At 40.4% G+C, this 17,790-nt stretch overlaps 1 protein-coding gene across 1 annotated transcript in view; it reads left to right on the top strand.

Annotated features, from left to right (window-relative positions):
- The first annotated feature begins 2,103 nt into the window (after nucleotides 1–2,103).
- PCNX1 (pecanex 1) overlaps nucleotides 2,104–17,790 on the top strand; it is a 120,299-nt gene continuing 104,612 nt past the window's right edge. Inside the window, exon 1 of the mRNA XM_058162083.1 lies at nucleotides 2,104–2,710. Coding sequence (XP_058018066.1) covers nucleotides 2,271–2,710 — 440 coding nt within the window. The 5' untranslated portion in view covers nucleotides 2,104–2,270. The remainder of the gene's footprint in view (nucleotides 2,711–17,790) is intronic.

Below are 17,790 nucleotides of genomic sequence, written 5' to 3' on the forward strand. Positions count from 1 at the left end.
GGTTCGCCTCCACAACTGTCTCAGTTTCTCATGTGAACTCTTGAGAATGAATTAATTGTCCATACTTGATCTGGCTCAATAGCTAGACTGGCCTTCTCTAAAATTTGCTTCCAAAGAGACAATGTAAGAACCTCACATTTCTAGTAATTTTTCCAATACTCGTTTTTACGCATTCTTTCTAAACTCCACAAAGTCACCTAAGCGAGATGGATAGTGTAGAAATTTGATAAACTAATAAATTGAAGTATAATTCTTCTAACCAGAAGTTTTCATTAATGTCCATTAAACTCTGTGTGTGATGACAAAGAGAAAGGGAACATATAGCTGTCAGATTGCTAAATAAAGATAACATGTTTTGACGTCCTGGAACCTAACCTAATTTTGAACCTAACCTAATGAGTTTTACTGATTCTCATCCATTGCCTTTCTCCCTCTATTTCTCCATCAGACAGGTCATATTTATTTCTGAGCTCAAATCAAACTATATACCAATCAACAAAGTAAAGGATCTTTTTCTTGTAAATGTTTTATTTTTAATATGTCATTTACACAATACCCTCGAACAACGAATCAGTCAGCCATAATTTTGCCCAGGATGCCATACATCATGCAAATCAGAAAGCTGGCTTGAATAAACCATGGTTAATTACAGGCAAATCGATACAGATCTGCTATGTGAATCTCAGTAATACCAGACTATGCCCCACAGCAGATTTTGCAACCGTAATAAAAAAATATATGTAAAACAGCACTAACACAAAATGGTTTTCTTGAAGATCTAATAGAGGTTTGTCAGGACGCAGCGATGTAAGCGTGGTGGAAGTCTCGTTACTATGACACCAACAGACGCTTTCGGCTTTCCTGTTCTCGCAAGAATTGGCAATCTCGCGAGAAGGGACGACGGGGCGTAACTTCTTAATAACTTCTGGCCCCACCCATTACCATCAAGCTCACTTTTTTTGCTTCAGTTGTTCTTTGCCAGGTTGCTCTTCTTCAAAAGGCAACGACACTTCGGCATAGTATTGTACCGCAGTACTTGTGGCTTAATCAGTGACCCACATCGCCCGATTTCATAGCCGCAGCGAGCTGCTAATTGCCCACCTGTACGTTATGCGCCTGTCCACCAGGCGCATAAGAGTTTTCGTCTGCACAGAGAAGCATTCAAACTCTTAATATCCGTTCATGGAGACTCTCAGTTATCCAGGTCACGGCTGTCCCCAAAGGTGTTTTTTCAAGAGGCAACTGGAGAAAAAGAAAAACCAGAAAGTCCAGTTGCCTCTTGAAAGAGCACCTTTGGGACATTCAGACTCTATATTATATATTCTCCGGGGAAAAGGGTGCCTGAGACTGCGGTCCAAATCGCCAAGCCTCAAGCGTTTGCGAACGAATTGCCATTTGTACTTCGCACTACAAAGCCGCTTGGTAGAGAACGGCGCCCTAGGAAAGCACAAAGCTACCGGGCCTGAAGCCCTTGTATCCCTTTTTTTAGCTTCTAGTTTTTCGTAGTTTCCCTTTCGCATTTTTAGCAATCTTCTAAATGCCTTTCCCCCCACCCTCACCCCATATTTCCAGCAATGTTAACGGCTGACGGCGCTCAGGTAGCGAAGACAGCAGATGCAATCCAAAGCAAACTACAGTTCTGTTGCTTTGGCTGTCGACAGCCTTGCCACAGGCTTGACTCCCTGCCACCTAGCTAGTTGGCCAGGCGGAGGGCCTCTCCAGCGACCTAAGTAAATATCTCGCAATTTGGGGAACATCAACGCGGGCTAAAAAAATAGTCCAAACCCAAGGAAAACAGCGTTTGTAGGCTGGAAAGCAACTCCAAGACGAGACCCTCCGCCTCTGCTTCATTCACCAAGGGCCGAGAACAAGCGTTTATTTCCCTTTGTGGCTTTGATTCGCTTCACTTGGGGGCTTCCTCGCGAAGCGGTTCGGTGGCCGAACCGAAAATGCCGCCGCCGCCGCCGCCCCTTCCGTTCGCGGAGAATCCAGGTTAGGCGCCGAGGTCGCGTCGGCTGCCGCAAGGGTTGCCGGTCCATAGGCGGGCGGCAGGGCGGGCGGTCCGGGGCCCGGACGTAAGATGGCGGCGGCGTTGGCGGGGGGGAGGAGGAGGAGGAGGAGGGGAAGACGGAGGACGGGTGGGTGGCTCTTGTGGCTGTCGCGAGGCTCAGGCTGTGGAGGCGGCGGCGGCCAGTTGTGCCCGGGCTCGCAGGACGGGTAGAGGGAAGAGGGCTCGGGGCTGGCAGGACCCGAGCTGGGGCCAGGCCGCCATGGGCTCTCAGGTGCTGCAGATCCTGCGCCAGGGGGTGTGGGCGGCTTTGAGCGGCGGCTGGTACCAAGACCCGCACCAGGGTGCCGGGGTCAACGCGTTGCACCTCTACCTGTGGCTCTTCCTGCTTGGCTTCCCTTTCACGTTATACATGGTGAGTGAAGGAGCCGGCCTGACCCATCCCCAGCGGGAGGGGAAGGGGCTTTTTCGGGCTTCAGCCTCGCCTTCAGCTTGGGGGCTGTCGCCTTTGCCACTTGAGGAGTGTTCCCGGTTGGGCTGGGCTGGGCTGGGGAGCCGCCTTGAGACCACCGTCTCCCCACCGCTGCTTTTTACTGTATTTTTTGGGAGGCGGTGGGCGATGCCGTCGGAAAAAAGGGCCGTTGCCTCCTTGTTCAGCTCAAACTTGGGGAGAAAAAGTCCAATACCGACCTCCGCTCCTTAAAAACACAAATAGGAGAAAGTCCCAGTGGTGTGACCTCTCTCCTGTCGTTTCAAGCGGATGCGTGGCTTTTTCCTTTTGGCCTCCTCCTACGATTTTTCCCCCCCACAGGAAATGCTTTGTGTGGAAACCTAATGTTCCTTTTGCGTGTAAAGCTGAATGGGTGGCAATCTTACACGTGGGGTGTTTTGATGAGATTGCCCTCCAAATCCAGGATTGGCTGCAGCTTGTCAACATATACAGTTGCTGAGCGTGTAGTTGTGAAGGACCAAGGATAAATAACTAAAGGCTTATGGACTCAGTCCGAAAAGTACTGAAACAACAGCTGAGGACGGAGAGAAATGTTGGTGCTCATGTTCCACAATTGGATATGCATCTCTGTCTGTAGTGGGATAAGTAATACTCTTTTTTTTTTTTTTAGTAGAAATCCTACAGCTGGAGGTGCAATTAAATGGTCAACAGACACTCTTCCCAGTGCTTATTTTATTTTTTATTGCTGTTGATGTATAATGTTAATTTAATAGTTATTGTCTTGATTGGAAGGATGACAGAAGTCCACATACTTGAGATTTGTTTGAATTATATGTTTCTGTGAAAACTTGAAGTCTTTGTATATGTGTACAGAAAGCATACAGAGTGGATGAAAGACTGTACAACTTTGATAGACTGCAGCATATGTTTCTACTACAGTATGCTTTAAACTACATACTACAGCTTATATTTCTACTACAGTATGCTTTAAGCTACATACATTTGTGTTCTGTGGATTAATGAATGAGCTGATGAAGAGAGGCAATGAGATTCTCTTGCTATAAACAAAGTTTCTCTAACTTAAACCCAGCCAGGGCATGTTATGGGAAAGCTACAAAATATTTCTTAGAATCAATTTTTAAAGATTTTTTTTCTATGCATTTATTGTTATATGACTGATATTTTTGGCCTACTGAAATCTAGATGTTGGTAGTCATAAACTGATAATGGCTTAAACAATATTATAAATAATTTTGATAATTTGATTTCAGAAATGAATAATGAGCTGAACAATTATGGAGCAAAATTGGGAAATGAACATGCTAAGTTCTATTGCTATCTCATTCCCCTTACTTAATTCGTTCTTTCTAATATAGGGGAAACTTTTTTTGTGAGTATGGTGTTGCCATGACAACCAGACATTATTGCACTTTATTGCTTGGAAATTCTAGTAAACATAAAATACCAGGGAAAAGCTGACTTGTGAAAGATTTATGTGGTTCATCAAATAAGACTCTAGAGAGAATTGTGCATGAGATTGCAACTAGAAGAATAAACGAGGGGGGCATATTACACAAACAGCTTGCAGCAGTCTCTTGAAATTTCTTCCTCTCCAATCTCTCTGGAGAGGAGGAGGAAGCAAGTGATTTCTGTAGACAAACTAATTTGTCTGACTTTTTTCCTGCTGCCAGTGTGATCACATTGCTTTCAATGTTTAAAAGAGCCTTCCTGCACTTGTCTTGAAATCCCTCTCCAGTCTCCACTCTATGATGGGAGGAGGGTGGTTTTGTGTTGTTGTCATGTAGTTCCATTGTCAAGGTTTTTTATCTTTGGTCCTGGATGAGGTGGCATTGCCCCACACAGGGGGTCCTCTTACACTGTATATCTGTGGTTAAGAGGGCTTTTGCACACTTTCAGGTTTTGTGCCAGTTGCGCCCATTCTGGACCAGGAGGCTCTGGTCACTGTCACTCAGTGACATCCTGTCATCCTGTCATAATTACTGAGCTCTACATTGGGCTGCCCTCGAAGAGAGTCAGAAGCTTCAACTGCACAGAATGCAGTTGCATGGGTAATAAATGGTGTCAGCTACTTGGCATATGTAACACCTCTGCTTCTTGAGCTGCATTCGTTGCCAGTGTGTTTCCAGGTGCAATTCAAGATGCTGGTTGTCTCCTTTAAAGCCTTTCATGGCTTGAGACCAGGTTATATGAGGGACCGTCTTTCCCCCAGTTGTTTTTACCTGTCCAATCTAATCCAGCAGAATGAGCATGCTCTGAGTCTAGCTAGTCAAGGAATATCTGCTAGCACTGACTAGGAGGCTTTTTTGCTGTAATGCCTATGCTCTGGAATATTGTCACTTAAGAAAATTTGCATGGCCTTGATCTTGTTGACTTTTCATAAGTCCATGAAGACCTAGTTATGTGGCTGGGCTAGGGCAGAGTGTGTTAAGGTTCCCATTTCCTGGTTACGTTATCATTTTCAGAAAATAATTTTCTTGCCTGCTGTATGTATTTAATTTTCTTTTGTATTGTACTTGTAATTTAATTGATTTTATGATTGTTTTGTTGTACAGAGTCACTTGTTTGAAATGGGCAGTCCTATAAATTGAATAAATAAAGAAAAATGAATCTCTTCAATTTTTCTATTCTTTGCTATTTCTTTAATTCAGGCAAATTGTTCCTTATATCAGGCAGTGAACTTTTTGACTCGGCACCTAAAAGTGATTGGCATCTGGATAGAGAGGAACAGATTTACACTGAATCTAGCAATAATGAATGGCTGAGGATTATGAAGACCTCCTGAATCCAGAGATAGTTCATGTATAGGATGTGGGCTCATGATTCCCCATAATAGCAGCTTTGTAATCTGATGGTTCTCTTGGATTCTTGGGTTCAGCTTGAACAGCGACCATGGCCAGGACCATGGCCAGGAAACCTTTTATGCAAACATATTTTGTCTCTCCATTATGGTTTTCTCTATATTAGAAGGCATTACACATAAGTACCAGTGTTCTTATCATTCTACAGTAGACTTAAATGAAGTGTCTTCAAATGAAGACTATCCAGAAGCTTAAACTGCACTGGTATGGGTAGCAATGGATGCACCTATGGTTGCCCACAAAACACTTCTATTCTAGAAACTGTACAGGTAGTCCTTGACTTACGACCCCAATTTAGTCCAAAATTTATGTTGCTAAATGAGATATTTATTAAGTGATTTTTGCCCCATTTTATGACCTTTCTTGTCACACAAGTTAAGTGAATCACTGCAGTTGTTAGTAACACAGTTGTTAAGTGAATCTGGCTTTACCATTAACGTTGCTTGTCAGAAGATCACCATGGGGATGCTGCAATGGTTGTGTGAAAATGGTCATGAGTCACTTTTTTCAGGGCTGTTGTAACTTTGAATAGATCACTAAACAAACTTGTAAATTGAACTATCTGTATTGGTTGCTTCTCAGTTTTAGGTGAAATTCAAGTTGCTAGTTATGAACTGTAAAGCTGTGTCTCAGGACCTGGCTATCTTCAAAATCATCTCCTCTGAACTGAATTTAGTCGGTAAAATCAGGGAAAGAAGTTCTGCTAAGGTCCTCTCCTCAAGGGAGTCCTATTTGTAGTATATTATAGTTAGGTTTTCTCAGTGTTGACTTCCTTCCCATGGAACAGCTCACTCCCGTAAATATAGACTACTTGCCTGATGAATTTTTGGATTAATGTGAAAGAGTATTTGAGCTTTCATTATGCAAAGTTTCGGCTACCATTATGCTTGTGATTTTGCTGTTTTTCATATTTTTTTACTTTGTATAAAACTCAGAGCTGTGCATGTGTACAGAAATATCAGTAATAAACTTGTAGGGAGCTACATCATCTTCCCTTATCAAAATTTGTATTTAAGATACTAGTCAAAGAATTATGTTACCACTGGGGCTTACATGAAGGAATTATGGAATTATGAGGTCTGTTCTGTCAGGTGAAAAGCATAAAGGACAATAAAATTGAATAATCTTTCAGAACTATGACTTCTGTTTTAAGATAGTCATACATATATTTCTTTGTAATATCTGCTCCTTAATACAAAAATAGAAAGATTATAAATAGATTTTCAGGGAAGGAAATAATTGTTGGATAGGTTTGAATTAACAGAAAAGGCCAATGATCTTAATCCTATAGTGAGTATAGGTTGGTTAGTCACCCTCAGATTATAATGGACTCTTTATGGATTTCATGTTTTGCCATGTGTGTAAGGTCTATATACCAAATTTGCTTTCGAAGTACTATTTATTCCAAGCTTTCTACTACTGGCTTTGGACCAGTAGAACAATTACACATAATAGCAATATTTATTTAGAGTTTGGGAAAAGAGACTATTTTAGGTTTCGCTTTTAATTATGCACAGGAGTAAACTTCAAAATTATGAATTAAATTTAATACAGTGGTACCTTGGTACTCATTAATTGGTTCCAGAAGATGTGATGAGTACCAAAATGATGAGCACCAAACAGATTTTTCCCATAAGAAATAATGTAGTGTTTACAAGGCAGCCAACACTGACAAGTTCTAGTTTGTGTGTTGAATACCAAAAAAACAATGAGCACTGGGACAAAATTTTTGTGTCAAAATGTGTTGAATACCAAATTCTATAAATTTCAAAGCAGTTAAGTACCAAAGTACCACTGTATTTTCTTCAAATATTAGGCCTCTATTATGGCATATATTTTGATTGATGAATGTAGGTTACCTGTAACCTGGGGCCAAAACTTGATTATAGAACTCTTTCACTCTATCAAATAGTGCAAATTTTCTTTGCTTTTTGTAGATAAATCCTATAATTTTCTAATTAAATTACAAAATGGATAAGGCTACCTATTGAGCATATATCTTATTTATTTTGACTGATGTAGTCATTCCCCCTTTTGAAAGAAAGCTAATATGTACTTCAGGAATGGTTTCACCATTGCTTATATACTCATCTCTAGCATCATAGGTTTTGTATTAAGTAGGAGATTAAATTGGAGAAACAAAGTCCTTTTAAATGCTGATCATGTATGCCTTGATCTTTTCTGTGTCAGAATAGCAGTTTCTATGTTGGAAGTCTCTGAAATGAGATTGGCACTGCTAACTGTTGTATTATACAGCCAATGTTCATTCTGAATCAAAAGACCCTATATACAGATGTATAGTGACAGAAAATGTTAAATTAATTTCTGATTTGGCTGTCTTAGATGCCACGTTTATTATGCTCAGACATTCTGTGCTCATTCTTCCCTTTTGCTGTTTTTGGCTGTTCATGTAGCACAAAATAAGTGAGCAGTAAAGAAGAAGATAACCAAATTAGCAACCTGGAATATTTACAACAGAAATATCTAAAAAATTATATCCAGGCTTTTTATTCAGAAATGGTAGCTCTTACTGCCCAATGAAGATTAAAATCTTGTCCGTTTCATGTAAGTTCTTGACTTGATATAACTGTGTACTGTATCATATATGGATAGGGAAAATTGAGTATGCTTTACATTCTGATGCAGGCAAGAAGGGAGTTGGCAAGGAATGAGAAGAAATCATAGTCTAAATCTTGAAAAAATAAAATGCTAAGAAGGTTAACAAAGAGAAACATCTATCAATGTAGCTTATTTTGTAGCTTGACATATAATGTAGGTTGACATGCAATGAAAAAATAGCCATTGCTGGGTCAGGTTAGTCTAAATCAATTTTTTTTTTGCAACAAGTGCTTAGTCAGCTGCTTCTGGGTACCCATAGGCATAACACAATAGTAATGGTATAACTATTGTATGAATCATCCAGTTGAGTTAGGCGGACATAGAAAATAAATATTCGATGTGTAATATTTAGGGAAATTTTGCTCAGGAGCAGAGAGCTTCTGTTTATAAAGAACGGTAGAGGCAACTGTGGGTGGCTGCCTGAAATTATGTTATGATGATTGAAAATGGTTGTCAATTGCTTTGTGAACGGTAGTGAATTTTCATAAGCCAATTAGAATTTTCTCTTGACTTTTTTGGACTTTGCACTTTGATTTAATTGGATAAAGGTAGGGTTAGTTATGGTTATACATTTTGAAACTGCTGTGATGTGCAGTTCTCTTGTTAAAGTCCAAGTGGCATGTTTGGCATGAATTGCTTTTCACCAACTGTGGGTGGTATGGCATCTGCATATTCTTTCTAGCTAGAGATAATCTTACTGCAGATTGGTGCAGTATATTATTATAAGTGAGGCTATATTTGAAGACTCCTTAGAAACCTCTTTACCCAATAAGACACTTAGGTTAATAACAAGAACTAATTTATCTTATGGAGCTTAAAATGGCCACTTATTTTGGAGTTAATTTAAAGTGCTGATTTTGACCTTTAAAACTTTATAGAGCATATATGGCTATAAATTAACTTTTTTCTCCATATTAAACTATCAGATCTGTGGTCCATGCCAGAATGTTTTGCATAACATTTCTTTATTGCTAATATATGTCTTTCCTGTACTCATGGAACTTTTTAAAATTATTACGATCTAGATTTTTTTTAAATGTTGGTTTTGATTGGCTACTTTGGATTTTGTTTTCCTAACTAATGTGCTCTTGTTTCTCAATTATGATTACACATCTCATTTATTCACAGAAAATCATATATTATTTCTCTCTTTTAGGAATTACACATTTTTTTCTTCTTAGCAATCTGTAACAATTTTTTTCTTGATGAAGGAATTGGCCTACTTAAAGTTATGAAAGTTTTGACAATTTAGACATTTATGCATTGTCCAGAAATCCCCTGAGGTAAAAATTGTGATTATTTTGGATTGGATTACCCCAGTCTTCCTAATTGTTTATATTCTTAATTGGATAAAGCAAAGCATCCCTCTTTAGAGTTAATGCTGGTTGATTCACCATACAATTATTTTCCTTTTGTTGTCTATTTCTTGGAATAGAGTTATTTTGAAAATTTGCAAGTTCCTATTAGTTTCTTGGAGCACTACTTTAAAAAAGGCTTTAAATATTATTGAAGATAGGCTATTTTAAGTTATTTTTGTCAAAATACAAACTCAATGTTATTTTTGAATTGGAATATACTGTCTGACTATTGATTCATGAACTTGTAATTAGTTAACTACCCCTCAGAATTTTGTTTTGGCATTACTGTTCGACATAGGTGGAACTGTGCCTTGCTAACAAACATTTGGCTATGGTGCATATTTTTATCTAACTTTCTCTGTCATTTTGAAACTGAAGTTCTCCTTTCTTAAGTTTTCTTTGGGTAAGGATTTAACAAATCTCCTAGTAATAATCTTACTCAAGCACTGATCACATGCTTGGACAATTTCATATTATTTGGCCCCCAATTTTTTTCTTCTGCCTTATCAATCTTTTACATTTGTTCTTCTGTGTTTTTTTTTATTTCAGAGTGCCTTCTTTAAAGACTTCTTGTTGTTTATCAAGAAAGAGTATTTGTTGTAAAAGGACTTCTTTTTTCCAAAGACTATTCCCTCCAAAAATATCAACAGTAGGCTGCCATTAGTTTGATTGAATATTTTGTTGCCTCTCTTTCCTATTTGTAAAGTTTGTCAAAAATCTCTCCCTTTAGCCACTCTGTGATAAAATTATGAGGCAATTTTTTCTTGTATATACATTGAATTTTACAGTGTTCTTAATCATTGCTTGCTAATAAATCATAATAGATTTCTCACTAGAGGATACATGAAGACTTATCTATCCTTTTAGTCAAGTTAATGGCTCTTCTAACCCAGTGCATAGTCCACAAGCATTCTTTAAGGACTTGTCATAAAGCATACATCTGAAGCAGAGGTGGGTGTCATATACTGTAACAACCGGTTCGCCCAGCACTGGAAATGTGGCGTGCACGTGTGGTGTCACAAAACACGGCAATTTGCTTGTGTATGCTGTCTGCACCTGCGTGTGGCGTCAAAAAACACAGCAATTCTCTCACGCATGCATTCCTTGCATGTGTGCGATGTCAAAAACAAGCACTATAGGACGGGATTGGGCCCTGGGCGGGTGGGCGGGCCCGCAGGTCACAACTACCCATTTGCTTGAACTGGTCCGAACCAGCAGCAGCCCACTACTGATCTGAAGGTTGTGGTCCTGAAGTGCCTTAAAATGGTATTCCTTATTTTAGGGTACTTATATTATTGTTGTTATTATTTTTAAAAAATAAATTCTGCTGAGAGAATTTTCAGCATGGTTTCTGCACCATCAGTTATGTTTATGAACATGCTAAGATGTGTTCATTAATATAACTGAAGGAGTTGCAGCATTAAGTAAGTAGATCTCTGGTGAGTTGGGGCAATTGGGTACTGCAATGTTTTTTCATTACCATGGTGCTTCAGGGTGAGCAAGTAAGCTTGAGCCAGTTTGACAAGGCACAATTTTGTCAAAAAAGAAATTATAAGGTGTCACTCTTCCCCAAAAAAGTGTTATGACACAGTGAATTCTAGAATACATTGAATGATTAGTATGACAAATAAGTTAAATGATTAATTACATATATTAAAATACTAAATTTTACTCCAAGCTATGCTTTGTAAAATAAAAAGGTGGCCCTCACTGTAAATCTTAATAAAAGGTCTGCTCTGTTAAATTCTAGAAACAACTCAGTATAAGGAGTACTTAATAGAATCGTCAGAATTACTCTTGTTCTTCAGAGTTCTGATTCCCACAATATGTGCAGAAGAAATATAAATAGAAGCATCAATAAGGGTTTTTAAACTAGTTTTTAAAGTATTTAATTTTTGTTCCATTTTTTTTCACTTACCCATTTACTTACCCATTAGGAAATACTACAGAATATTAAGTTTGCAGCCGAAAACATTTTATCTAAATTGCTATATGATAATTCTGGCATGTAAAAAATAAAAAATCCATCATTTTATACATTAGAGGTCAAGAATGGTGGAGAAAAACCTAACAAATTCAGAACAGTAATTGCTGTTTGAATAGAACAGTGATGGAGATTATATATAATATTAAACATATATTTTTAAAATAGAATCATTTTTCGAAATATCTTTTAAATAAACTTTTCATTATTAATTGATACTAGATGAAGAGCGCAAATGCAGATAATTCAGAAGTTCACTAATATTTAATGCCTAATGCCCATATCTAATCTAACTTCTTTGCCAAATAGGTACTATTTTTAAGTTAGATCTTAAAAGTACTCAGTGATTTAATTTACCACAATTTCTACTCTTAATAATACACATTAGAACCAGTCAGAGCTCTTAACAGCTATTATCAAAACAAACTTGTCTATATCCTGTGATTGGCTGATAGGATGAAAATTAAATACTTATACAAATACTTTTTTTATTTCAGAGTGCCTTCTTTAAAGACTTCTTGTTGTTTATCAAGAAAGAGTATTTGTTGTAAAAGGACTTCTTTTTCCAAAGACTATTCCTCCAAAATATCAACAGTAGGCTGCCATTAGTTTGATTGAATATTTTGTTGCCTCTCTTCCTATTTGTAAAGTTTGTCAAAAGAAATTATAAGGTGTCACTCTTCCCAAAAAGTGTTATGACACAGTGAATTCTAGAATACATTGAATGATTAGTATGACAAATAAGTTAAATGATTAATTACATATATTAAAATACTAAATTTTACTCCAAGCTATGCTTTGTAAAATAAAAAGGTGGCCCTCACTGTAAATCTTAATAAAAGGTCTGCTCTGTTAAATTCTAGAAACAACTCAGTATGATAAGGAGTACTTAATAGAATCATTTTTCGAAATATCTTTTAAATAAACTTTTCATTATTAATTGATACTAGATGAAGAGCGCAAATGCAGATAATTCAGAAGTTCACTAATATTTAATGCCTAATGCCCATATCTAATCTAACTTCTTTGCCAAATAGGTACTATTTTTAAGTTAGATCTTAAAAGTACTCAGTGATTTAATTTACCACAATTTCTACTCTTAATAATACACATTAGAACCAGTCAGAGCTCTTAACAGCTATCAAAACAAACTTGTCTATATCCTGTGATTGGCTGATAGGATGAAAATTAAATACTGTATACAAATACTTTTTTTTTTATTTGCATTTATATCCCGCCCTTCTCCGAAGACTCAGGGCGGCTTACACTATGTCAGGCAATAGTCATAACATAACATAACATAACATAACATAACATAACATAACATAACATAACATAACATAACATAACATAACATCAGAGTTGGAAGGGACCTTGGAGGCCTTCTAGTCCAACCCCCTGCCCAGGCAGGAAACCCTACACCATCTCAGTCAGAGGGTTATCCACTAGGACTCCAAGCCAACTGGCATAGCCACGTTTTAAGTCTTTCTTAGTTTGAGGCTAAAAGGGAGGTGGCAGAGCTCAAGGCAGGTGCTGTGCCAGAAAAGGCTCTTCTGGAGCCCATCAGCCAAAATTGGTGTAGGCTGGATAGAAGCATGTATACGTTGTATATAGATTTGGTGGATGTTATGCCCTTCGGATGTGTTGAACATCAGTTTGGGAGACATCTACCATAAAAATTGCATTGTTATTTCTTAATAGTTCTCTATTTAAATAAGAATTGATAGCATAGTGCTCTGTTTCTATTCAATAGTAACAAAGATTATGTTGATTTAGGATTAGGATCCAGGGTCACCTCATTTCTGATCAGTTCCACAACTAACATGGTACAGACTCTTAGATGATCACTACATTTCATCTTTCTGATTATCACTATATTTTCTGTGTGATTTGATGGCTGCATTTGTCCAGCCTGCATAAGAGTAACTGAAGAGTCATTTCATTTTCCATCTCAGTATCATTTGTAAAAACAAGTCTTTATCAATTAATACTCTTTTCCAGTCCTCTGGCAGCCCCTAAGATATTGGAACACAGCTATCATGTCTCCCTAGTCCTTCTTTTTGTTAAACTAGACATACCCAGTTCCTGCAACCGTTCTTCATATGTTTTATCCTCCAGTCCCTAATCATCTTTGTTGCTCTTCTCTGCACTCTTTCTAGAGTCTCAACATCTTTTTTACATCGTGGCGACCAAAACTGGATGCAATATTCCAAGTGTGGCCTTACCAAGGCATTATAAAGTGGCACTAACACTTCACGTGATCTTGATTCTATCCCTCTGTTTATGCAGCCCAGAACTGTGTTGGCTTTTAGTTATTACTTTGTTTGCTTCTAGGTGTTCGGTGATTCGTTGCTTGATTATCTTTTCCAGAATCTTCCCGGTATTGAGGTCAGACTGATAGGTCTGTAGTTTCCTGGATCTGTTTTTTCCTTTTTGAAGATGGGAACTACATCAGCTCTTTTCCAGAATCTTCCCGGTATTGAGGTCAGACTGATAGGTCTGTAGTTTCCTGGATCTGTTTTTTCCTTTTTGAAGATGGGAACTACATCAGCTCTTTTCCAGAATCTTCCCGGTATTGAGGTCAGACTGATAGGTCTGTAGTTTCCTGGATCTGTTTTTTCCTTTTTGAAGATGGGAACTACATCAGCTCTTTTCCAGAATCTTCCCGGTATTGAGGTCAGACTGATAGGTCTGTAGTTTCCTGGATCTGTTTTTTCCTTTTTGAAGATGGGAACTACATCAGCTCTTTTCCAGAATCTTCCCGGTATTGAGGTCAGACTGATAGGTCTGTAGTTTCCTGGATCTGTTTTTTCCTTTTTGAAGATGGGAACTACATCAGCTCTTTTCCAGAATCTTCCCGGTATTGAGGTCAGACTGATAGGTCTGTAGTTTCCTGGATCTGTTTTTTCCTTTTTGAAGATGGGAACTACATCAGCTCTTTTCCAGAATCTTCCCGGTATTGAGGTCAGACTGATAGGTCTGTAGTTTCCTGGATCTGTTTTTTCCTTTTTGAAGATGGGAACTACATCAGCTCTTTTCCAGAATCTTCCCGGTATTGAGGTCAGACTGAACCCTGGCAAGACCTAGTGGCTCTGGGTTTGGGGTTCTTTGGTCCATGGAAAATTGCTACCTTTGGTCTTGGATGGAATGGCATTGCCCCAAACAGACCCAATGCGTAATCTGGGAATTCTCCTCAATTCATGATTCCTGCTCGAGGAGCATGTGGTAGTCATGGCCAGGAAGGCACTGCACACCTGAAGGTTGTGCACCAGTTATGCCCTTTACTGGATCACTAATCCCTACCCACAGCCACTCGTGCCCTAGTTATCTCCCATCTTGACTATTGCAATGCACTCCACATGGGTTGTAAGGCTGCCCTTGAAAAGCATCTGGAAGCTGCAGTTGGTCCAATATGCAGTGGCCTGCATGGTTTTTACAGACCTGGGTGGGCTTGTGTTACTTCTCCTGCAGAAGCTGCATTGGCTGCTGATTTGCTTCCAGGTGCGATTTAGGGGTGCTGTTTGTCACCTTTAAAGCCCTTTATGATTTGAGACTGGGTTATCTGAAGGACCCTCTCTTGCCTGTTACGTTTACCCAAACTACTAGAGCGGGAGGCAAAGAATGTTGCGGCTCCCCTCCTCTAAGGAGATACATCCGGCAGGACCAGAAGAAGTGCCTTCTCCTTGATGACTTCCTCCCTTTGGAATAAGGAGCCCTACAGAAATTAAACTTGCCCCCACTCTGACATTCTTTCGTAAGACTTTGAAGATCTGGAGAACCCAGAGTGGGACAGAGCCCATCAAATGGCTTAACTTATGTGTTGTTCTTGAGTTTGCCATTTCTTCCCCAGAAGTGTCTATCCTCATCTTCCAATCCATCTTTTCTTAAGATTCAGCATGTAGGCTGAATAAATAAGGGAAGAGTCACACTCTTTTGCCCATCTGGAACAGTTTATTTTACCATGTTCTGCTGTACTGTGGTTTCCTGACTTGTATAGTATATATGGTTTTGATGAGAACATTTAGATGTTCTGGGATTCCTATTTTTATGAGCATATTCAACAGCTTGACATGATTAACACCATTAAAAGCTTTTCTATATAATCAATGAAGCAAGTATCTTCTTTGGCTTTCTCAGTTATTCAGCCTGGATTAGCAATAATATCTCAGGTTCCTTAGCCCTTTTCTAAAGCCAGCTTGAACATCTGACATCTCTTTTTCCAGGTGGAGCTCTAATCTACATTGGATGCTCTTCAGCATTATTTTGCTAGCAATTAAGACTACAGAGTTTGCATACTCTGTTAACTCTACTTTTGTATTTTTAATTTTTATTTATTTATTACATTTATATGCTGCATATTGCTCATCAGTGAGAAGGGCAACATAAATGTAATAATACACACACACACACACACACACACACATATGTTTTCTGAGGTTTTCGCGGGTGTTTGTATGTAGGTCTTTGGTTATTCAGGTTTTCTCCTACGTAAAATTGGAAGTGTCTTGGCGACGTTTCGACGAAGTCTCATTCGTCATCTTCAGGCTTCAGCTTCGTGCCTCCCAGAGCACGAAGCCTGAAGATGACGGTCACTATATATGTATATATATATATATTATTTATTTTATTATTTAATTTTATACCGCCTTCTCCCGAAGGACTCAGGGCGGTTCACAGCCAAGTAAAATGCACAATACACTATAAATACAATTAAAATACAATTAAAAACTTATTAAATTGGCCACAATTAAAATTTGGAGATAAAACCCATTAAAACCCATAACTTAAAAACTAACCCAGTCCAGCGCAGATAAATAAGTAAGTTTTAAGCTCATGCGAAAGGTTGAGGTCGGAAGTTGGAAGTCCTGGGGGAGTTCGTTCCAGAGGCGGAGCCCCCACAGAAGGCCCTTCCCTGGGTGTCGCCAGGCGACACTGTCGCGGCGGCACCCTGAGAGTCCCTCTCTGTGAGGCGCCGCAGGTCGGTGAGAGGTATTCGGTAGCAGCAGGCGGTCCCGTAAGTAACCCGGCCCTATGCCATGGGCGCTTTAAAGGCGTTCACCAACACCTTGAAGCGCACCGGAAGGCCACAGGTAGCCAGTGCAGCCTGCGCAGGATGGGTGTCACTCGGGAGCCACGAGGGCTCCCTCTATCACCAGCAGCTGCATTCTGGACTAACTGCAGCCTCCGGATGCCCTTCAAGGAGCCCCATGTAGAAACATTGCAGTAGTCAGGCGAGGCGTCACAAGGCGTGAGTGACTGTGCACAAGGCATCCCGGTCTAGAAAGGCGCAACTGGCGCACCAAGCGAACCTGGTGGAAAGCTCTCCTGGAGCGGCCGTCAAATGGTCTTCAAAAGACAGCCGTTCATCCAGGAGAACGCCCAAATTGCGCACCCTCTCCATCGGGGCCAATGACTCGCTCCCGACAGTCAGCCGCGGACTCAGCTGACTGTGCGGGATGCCGGCATCCAGCCACTCCGTCTTGGAGGATTGAGCTTGAGCCTGTTTCTCCCCATCCAGACCCGTCTGACTTCCAAACACCGGGACAGCACTTGATAGCTTCATTGGGGTGGCCGGTGTGGAAAATACAGCTGGGTGTCATCAGCGTACAGCTGGTACCTCACACGAAGCCACTGATGATCTCACCCAGCGGCTTCATATAGATGTTGAACAGAAGGCGAGAGAATCGGCCCTGCGGCACCCACAAGTGAGGCGCGGGGCGACCTCTGCCCGTCAACACCGTCTGCGACGGTCGGAGAGATAGGAGGAGAACCACCGATAAGCGGTGCCTCCACTCCCAATCCCTCCAACCGGCGCAGCAGGATACCATGGTCGATGGTATCAAAAGCCGCTGAGAGGTCTAATAGGACCAGGGCAGAGGAATAACCCCTATCCTGGCCTCAGAGATCATCCTGCTTGACCAAAGCCGTCTCAGTGCTGTAACCGGGTCGGGCGGACTGGAGCAGGTCCAGATAGACAGTTTCCTCCAGGTGCAGGAAACTGATATGCCACCATACTCTCTACAACCTTCGCCGCAGCGGGTTGGAGACGCAGACGATAATTACCTAAAACAGCGGGTCAGGAAGGCTTCTTGAGGAGGGCCTCACCACCGCCTCTTTCAAGGCGGCGGAAGACTCCCTCAACAAGGAAGCACTCGTAATCCCCTGGAGCCAGCCTCGTGTCACCTCCTGAGTGGCCAGCACCAGCCAGGAGGGCAGGTCCAATAAACACGTGGTGGCATTCAATCTACCCAGCAACCTGTCCATGTCCTCAGTCACAGGGTCAAACTCATCCCAAACAACATCACCAAGACCGCCCTCAGATACCCGTCTGAATCGCCACAATTTTGGTCCAGACCGTCCCTAAGCTGAGCGATTTTATCGTATAGATAACCGTTAAACTCCTCAGCACGTCCCGCATCGGGTCATCCCGCTCCCCTGGTGAAGGAGGCGGGTCACCAAACAGGGCAGCTGGGCGGTTATCTGCCGGCGCA

Source organism: Ahaetulla prasina, chromosome 1 (genome assembly GCF_028640845.1).
Source record: "Ahaetulla prasina isolate Xishuangbanna chromosome 1, ASM2864084v1, whole genome shotgun sequence".
In the NCBI taxonomy this organism is placed as follows: Eukaryota; Metazoa; Chordata; class Lepidosauria; order Squamata; family Colubridae; genus Ahaetulla; species Ahaetulla prasina.